The sequence below is a fragment of the Leptonychotes weddellii genome, chromosome 4 (genome assembly GCF_054177405.1).
Source record: "Leptonychotes weddellii isolate Sample4059 chromosome 4, ASM5417740v2, whole genome shotgun sequence".
Lineage (NCBI taxonomy): Eukaryota > Metazoa > Chordata > Mammalia > Carnivora > Phocidae > Leptonychotes > Leptonychotes weddellii.
In genome coordinates, this window is record NC_138372.1 from 72,010,947 (window position 1) to 72,019,389 (window position 8,443).

At 36.3% G+C, this 8,443-nt stretch overlaps 1 protein-coding gene across 1 annotated transcript in view; it reads left to right on the forward strand.

Moving 5' to 3' along the window:
- Positions 1-8,443, forward strand: part of CCDC18 (coiled-coil domain containing 18) — a 104,332-nt gene that overhangs the window by 71,430 nt on the left and 24,459 nt on the right. Inside the window, 3 exon segments of the mRNA XM_081818823.1 lie at positions 1,106-1,294; positions 2,844-3,047; positions 7,475-7,612. Of these exon segments, the coding sequence (XP_081674949.1) occupies positions 1,106-1,294; positions 2,844-3,047; positions 7,475-7,612 (531 nt within the window).

The following is an 8,443-nucleotide window of genomic DNA, read 5'->3' on the forward strand; positions in this document are numbered from 1 at the left end:
GAAGGCAGACGCTTAATGACTGAGCCACTCAGGCACCCCAGTACTACATAATTTTAATCACCTTGTACATGCTACTTTAAATTCATTTTTCTCGGGCACCTGGGTGGCTGGCTCAGTCATTAAGCGTCTGCCTTCAGCTCAGGTCATGATCCCAGGGTCTTGGGATTGAGCCCCGCGTAGGGCTCCCTGCTGAGCAGGAAGCCTGCTTCTCCCTCTCCTAGTCTTCCTGCTTGTGTTCCCTCTCTCACTGTCTCTCTCTCTCCCTGTCAAAAAATAAATAAAATCTTTAAAAAATAAATAAATAAGTAAATTCATTTTTCTCCTCTTAATTTTCCCCAGTTTTATTGACATATAAATGACGGAAATTGCATATATTTGAGGTGTACAACGTGTTTGATATATATTTACACTGTGAAGTAATTATCACAATCAAGCTAATTAACATATCTGTCACTTCAATTATTTTAATTATTTATTTTTGCTGAGAATGCTTAAGGTCTATTCTCTTAGCAAATTTCAAGTATACAATACAGTATTACTATAGTCATATGCTGTACATTAGATTTCCAGAATTTACTCAACCTGTATAACCGAAACCTTAAATGCTTTAAACATTTCCTCATTTTCCTCACTCCCTAGCCCCTGATGATTACCCTCTTAATGTTATTTCGAATGTAGTTTTTCTTGTCTCAGTGTGTCCACATATTTATCATCATGTGTGCATGTTTGAATATGTATAAAGTATCTCTGGAAGGATTTGTAATTCTCTTAACTGTGGTTGCCTCTAAGGAAGAAACACAGTGGGAAGAGGACTTTGTTTTCACTAACTATATTTTTCACCTCTTGTACATATTACCTATAAAATTACTTGTGAGGTCATGTAACATCTGTTGTTTTAATGTACTCTAATTTTCCTTTCTTATACAAATGTGATTGAGATTTTCATCTCTTTTAGTATATTTTAGGTATACAGGGTATATCTTATTAAGCATAAGAATTCTGATATTAATGTCTTGAGTTATGGTGGTCTTAAGAAAAACACATTTTTATATTTTGCTATTGTATATGTGTTTGACTTACTTGGACTGCATTTATGATTAAACAGCTATTTTTCCTTAGTTACATTAATATTGCTCTGTTTAAAATTCAGATAGAAAGTCTGAATGAAAAATTGCAAAATTCCAAAGAACAGCTTCGAGAAAAAGAGTTTATAATGCTACAAAATGAACAGGAGATAAGTCAACTGAAAAAAGAAAATGAACGAACACAACAAAAGATGAAAGAAATGGAAAATGTAAGCACATTATTTTCTGCCTAAGGAACAGAGTAATATTATCTAAAAAGTGATATAAATCTTTGTTTTAAACTGGTTGGTTTTAAAATATAGAAACTGTGCCATAAGTATTTTTAGGCTAATTATTTGTGTCAGATAATTATTGGTTTCTTTGATCTTTTTAAATATTTTACTCTGATGTTCCAATTATAGGCAAGGACATCATCTTACTTTATACTGCCTACAGGCATTGGCATGGTATCTCTCACATAGTAAACCCACGATATGTGCTTACTTGGTCAACAGATATTTATTGAGAACCTACTATGTAATAGAGCTGGAGATACAGATATTAATAAGATACACTCGTTTGTCCTTGAGGAACTCGATCCAGAGAATGAATGAACAGATAATGATTGTACATTATTGAAACCAAATACATTGAGTTAGTTGCCAGATGAAGTTTGATGACTTCGTGTTATCAGTTTGCATGTGTGTTGACTGGTGAACCCATTCTATCCACTTGCCTTTTTAAAAAGTGAATTTGCTTCCAAGAGCTCTCATATATGTAACTTTTTTGTTTTTAAATACTATACTCAACTTTAAAACTTCACATATAGCTCTTTATTGTGTTTCATTATCTGTCTCCTCCAGTAGGATATAAAATCCTTAAGGGTAGCCACTTTGTCTCATTTGCTCACTCCTAAGTCCTCAATACCTAAAACAGCACATATCACATAGTAATCATGAATAAATATTTGTTGAATTATATACATAAATTAAGCAGGGTCTGTGAGAGCAAGTTTGGGCCCCAAGGAAAAGAAAATGATTACTGGCCCAGTCATTTCATGTTCCCTAACAAAGGCCGACTAAAAATATTTACATGAGATTTATACTGATATATAATACAGTTGGACCCAGTGTCCCCATTCCAGACATCAGTGTCCTAATGATTTGTACTCATTTCTTTCCTTCTTATCAGCCCTAAAGTCAATTACCTATCTTCTAATATCCCTCACCGAGCTAATTTAGAACTAACTTTTCACTGATTATTTTTTTCTCTAAGAACACAGTACTTTACTAGGGATTTAACTGAGTAATGTAGAAATGTTTCAGAAGGAGTAGCAGTCCCAGTGGCAGATTTTACTTTTACAGAGAATAAGCTCATGACCTTAACCCAAACATGTGGATTAATGGTGGGTTTTGGTTATTCGTGCCAATATGTTCTCCATCTGTGAAATGGATAATCAGGTATTAGCTTCTTTTGTCTCTTTATATTATTATGTGTTCTGCCATGTTATAGTCATAATGATAAAGGTTTATACAGCTTGCACATTAGTCATGCAAAATATACCAGTTAGTCCCAGATTTATTATAGTACATTTTCTTATCATTAAAAAGGAAAAAAAAAAATTTTCTGAGTATCAGTTTCACAGTGGATGATATTGTGTGTTAAATTTTATAGAGATCGAGTTGGGTTGGGGAAATTAATTAAAAGAGAAATCAGAATAAGAAATAGGTTATCTATATCATTTCATTTTGAAAACTACAAATATCTTGTGTATTTCAGGTTATGAAAGAACAGGAACAGTACATTGCAACTCAGTACAAGGAGGCCATAGATATGGAGCAAGAATTGAGGCTAACTCGAGAGCAGATGCAGAACTCTCATGCAGAATTGTTGGAGGCTCGTCGTCAACAAGTCCAAGCACAGAGAGAGGTAGAAAGGCTGTCAAGTGAACTGGAGGAAATAAAGCAACTCTCTAAAGAAAAAGTAATCCCTATTCTAAATAATTTTACCTTACTAAAAATCTTTAAAATTTTAGCATTTACTTTTTTAAAGTGTAGATTATATTAACTGTTACACACACTGAATGTATTTAATACTACTGAATTTTACACTTAAAACTGGTTAAAGTGGTAAATTTTATGTTATGTATATTTTACTAAAATTTTACGAAGAAAAATGTTATATTTAGTGTAGCCTAGTAATATAAGTAGGAAGACCTTCAGAAATGAGTTTTGGCCAAACTAATTAGTTTTCAATAAATTAAGTTACAAAGTACTTTTAGAGGGAGAAGCAGGCTTCCCGCAGAGCAGGGAGCCCTACGTGGGGCTGGATCCCAGGACTCTGGGATCATGACCTGAGCCAAAGGCAGACGCTTAACGACTGAGCCACCCAGGAGCGCCAAAGCTAATCTTTTTTGAGTAAAATTTTTACATTTGTAGCTACTGTTAAAAGTGAAATCTAAATTTATAACTGTTATGAAATCTGTAGTCCAGAACCCTTAGGGAGAGAAAGTGCTTTTAATAGCAAGAACAATAATATAAATTGTATTTCCCCAGTATTTGGTAGAAGGTTAACAATTTTGCTTAAAAATACTTAGATTGATATCCTTGGGTTAATTACTTAGACTTTGAGAAAAATTTATTTATTGAGTTTTAGAAAAGTGCCTGTGAGTCTTCTGCTTTTTATTATGCTTACTAATATAGTATAGGAATTGCATTAAAGTATCTTTACATTTAATTTTGGTAAACAATGCTTTTATTCACACATCTGGTTGGTTAGACTAATAAAGAATATAGGGCGCCTGGGTGGCTCAGTTGGTTAAGCGACTGCCTTCGGCTCAGGTCATGATCCTGGAGTCCCTGGATCAAGTCCCGCATCGGGCTCCCTGCTCGGCGGGGAGCCTGCTTCTCCCTCTGACCCTCCCCCCTCTCATGTGCGCTCTCTCTCATTCTCTCTGTCTCAAATAAATAAATAAAAATCTTTAAAAAAAAAAAAAAAGAATATATAAGGGGGGGGTGCCTTGGTGGCTCAGTTGGTTAAGCGTCTGCCCTGGACTAGGTCATGACCTGGGATCGAGCCCTGCGTCAGGCTCCCTGCTCAGCGGGGGGTCTGCTTCTCTCTCTCTGCCTCTGCCCCTCCCCCACTCATGCTCGTGCTCTCTCTCTCAAATAAATAAAATCTTTTTTTAATAGGTTCATAAATTACATCTTTTTTTGAAAGATCTTATTTAAGAGAAAGAGAGAGGGAGCATGGGCAGGGGGAGAGGCAGAGGGAGAGGCAGACTCCCCACTGAGCAGGGAGCCTGACACAGGACCCAGTCCCAGGACCCTGGGAACACAGGCCAAAGGCAGACGCCCAACCAACTAAGTAACCCAGGCCCCTCTAAAATCTTTTTTTTAAAAAAAGAATATATAAGGAATTTTTATTAGAATATGTTGGCATTTGGAAGTCTCCTAGGAAAAGCTCCTAGGAAGCTATCTACTTTTATCTCATCTCTGTCCTTATCAGTAGTATCTAAGTATAGTACAATTGATTTTATGTGGATAAGGTAAGCTCAGTTAATCAAAAAAGTGAATCAAAGTGGGGAATTATTTAAAGTGACAGTTTAACATGAAAAAATGCTCAACAGCACTCAGCATCAGGGAAATACAAATCAAAACCATAATGAGATACCACCTCACACCAGTCAGAATGGCTAAATTTAACAAGTCAGGAAACGACAGATGTTGGCGAGGATGTAGAGAAAGGGGAATCCTCTTACACTGTTGGTGGGAATGCAAGCTGGTGCAGCCACTCTGGAAAACAGTATGGAGGTTCCTCAAAAAGGTAAAAATAGAACTATCTGAGGATCCATCAATTGCACTACTTGGTATTAACTCAAAGGATACAAAAATTCTAATTCAAAGGGATACAGGCACCCTGATGTTTATACCAATATTACCTACAATAGCCAAATTATGGAAAGAGCCTAAATGTTCATCGACTGATAAATGGATAAAGAAGATATAGTATATAGATAAAATGGAACATTATGCAGCCATAAAAAAGAATGAAATCTTGCCATTTGCAATGACATGGCTAGGGCTAGAGAGAATTATGCTAAGTGAAATAAGTCAGAGAAAAACAAATACCATATGATTTCACTCATATGTATAATTTAAGAAACAAAATAAATGAACATGGGTTGGGGAGGAAGAGAGGAAAACCAATTAACAGACACTTAACTACAGAGAACTGATGGTTACCAGAGGGGAGGTACATGGGAGGATGGGTTAAACGGGTCATGGGGATTAAGGAGGGCACTTGTAATGAGCACTGGGTGTTGTGTGTAAGTGCTGAATCACTAAATTCTACATCTGAAACTAGCTTGAATTTAAATGAAACTTGAAAAAGAAAATAAAGTTACTTTTTTCTCCATTTTTTAATTTAAATTCAATTAATTAACATAATGTATTACTGGTTTCAGAGGTAGAGGTCAGTGATTCATCAGTCTTATATAATACCCAGTGCTTATTATATCATGTGTCCTAATGTCTATCACCCAGTTACCCCATCCCCCCACCTCCCTCCCCTCCAGCAAGCCTCTGTTTCCTATGATTAAGAGTCTCTTACGGTTTGTCTTCCTCTCTGGTTTCATCTTGTTTTATTTTTCCCTCTCTTCCCCTATGATCCTGTTTTGTTTCTTAAATTCCACATATCAGTGAGACCATATGAGAACTGTCTTTCTCTGATTGACTTATTTCCCTTAGTTAGCATAATACCCTCTAGTTCCATCCACATCATTGCAAATGGCAAGATTTCATTTTTTTGATGGCTGAGTAGTATTCCATTGTATATAAATACCACATTTTCTTTACCCATTCATCTGTCGATGGACATCTGGGCTCTTTCCATAGTTTGGCAATCGTGGACACTGCTGCTGTAAACACTGGGGTGCAGGTGCCCCTTCGGATCACTACGTTTGTATCTTTGGGGTAAGTACTCAGTAGTGCAATTGCTGGGTCACAGGGTAGCTCTGTTTTCAACTTTTTGAGGAACCTCCATACTGTTTTCCAGAGTGGCTGCACCAGCTTGCAGTCCCACCAACAGTGTAAGAGGATTCCCCTTTCTCTGCATCCTTGCCAACACCTTTTTCTGCATCCTTGTTTCTTGTGTTATCTTTGGCCATTTTGAGGTAGTATCTCACTGTAGTTCTGATTTGTTAAAATGATAGTTTAAAATAAAATATTTCAACTCAAAACTCTAAATATATATTCATGTGTAATCTTTTAATTTAGGACCAAATCTTGCTTTTTGTGTGTATGGGCAGGGTCTTTGATTAGAATTCCACCTAATCTTTTCGCATTAACCATACTCCTGTTCCCTCATCTATTGTTTCCAATTTTGGTTTCTTTAAAGTAGAAGAAGAATTAAAAGACATTTGTAAATCAATTAGAATTCAACATCTCTTATATTTTACATGGGGTTTCCCACAATATTTTACAACTATTTGGCTGCTTCTAATTGGGTAAAAAATGTTTATGACTCATTCATTAAGCTGTCTCAAAGCATATAACTTTCTTTTCCTATAAAAACTTTCTTTTTGCATGTATATTTCCTCAGTGTTCATACATAATGTATATTAGAATTGCATAATTATAATCACAAGCACAACTAGCATAAATAGGTTTGGACAAATACAAAACTGACTCTTTTTTTTTTAAAGATTTTATGTATTTATTTGAGAGAGAGCATGCGTGCTCTCACCAGTGGAGAGAAGGGCAGAGGGGAAAGCAGACTCCCTTCTGAGCGGGGAGCCTGGCAACACAGAGCTCAATCCCAGGACCCTGGGATCATTAAAGGCAGATGCTTAACTGAGTGAGCCACCCAGGCGCCCCACAACTGACTCTTGATAAGCAAACAGTGCATCTGGTGAACAAAATGCACAGGCAAACCTTAGAGTAGACTTACCTGCCAAAGTTCAACATGCTGTGGTTGTTTTACAGAATGCATTGGTTAGTGAAGTATTATATTATGATAAACAATATACTAATACAGTCCCATTTGTAGTCTCTTAAATGTCTAGATTTTAAAGTGTACCATTTAATAAGTTAACTTTGTATATGAACACTTACATAGTATTATAAAAGATTAATATACAGGGGTGCCTGGGTGGCTCAGTCAGTTAAGCAGCTGCCTTCGGCTCAGGTCATGATCCCAGGGTTCTGGGATCAAGCCCCACATCGGGCTCCTAGCTCAGCGGGGAGTCTGCTTCTCCCTCTTCCTCTGCCTGCCGCTCCCCCTGCTTGTGCTCACTCTCTCTCTGGCAAATAAAAAAAAAAAAAAGATGAAAATACTTCCATAAATGCACGTGATTGGTTTAGCTATAATAACCAAACAAACAACCTTTCCTTAATATGGTCATTTTTAAGGAAGCTCATGGACACCATTTAGCTGAAGAACTGGGGGCTTCTCAAGTACGTGAAGCTCATTTAGAAGCAAGAATGCAAGCAGAAATCAAGAAATTGTCAGCAGAAGTAGAATCTCTCAAAGAAGCTTATCATCTGGAGGTAAAGAAAAATGTAATTTGTTCCAGTACTCCCTGCTAAAGTGAACTATCTGAACAAAAGTATAAGTCTAGCTTCTAAATGTTCATTAGAGAGTAACTCATTGTGGTCTTCATTTCTGGTAGCTTAATATAACTTCCACTTCATATCCAGTGAGCTAATACACTATGGAGTTAAGAGCTTAAATTCTTGAGGCAGGCAGTCTGGTTCCAAATCTCAGCTTACCATTTAGCACTTATGTGACCTTGAGCAATTAACATCTCTGTCTAAAATGGGCATAATAATCATATGTACCTCATAGAACTGGATTAAATGAATTAAATGGATTAAATGAATATAGTTAAAGTTCTTAGACCTGAGGCTGGCTCATCATCATCATCATCAGTTATTAAATAGCGCTTGCCAAAACTAACTGGAGATATTTTGTAAACAACATAAGGAGTTTCATGTGATATGAATTTTTTTTTTTGAGATCTGAAAAATAATTTATTGGCTTCAAAATACAAAAATAAAATGGGAAAATAAAAATCAATAGATGTTTAATTGTCTACAAAAGTAGTAGCAACCACTCAGCTTCATCTCAACTCTTTTCTAGCTATGTCAAACATATTTAATATGGGACATGGATGCCTTTTATATGTTTGATGTGATTCAGAGTAAAGCCTCCAAAAATTAAAATGTTCATAGCCTTCAAGCTCCTCAAATTTCTCGGCTCACCCTGAGCATTGCATCCACATTATTTATATTTGTATACTGCTCTGGGAATCTTTGATTATAAGAATCTTTAGCATCTGTTTCCAGGGAGACAGCAGGTGGAAGGAATCATGAGAAACA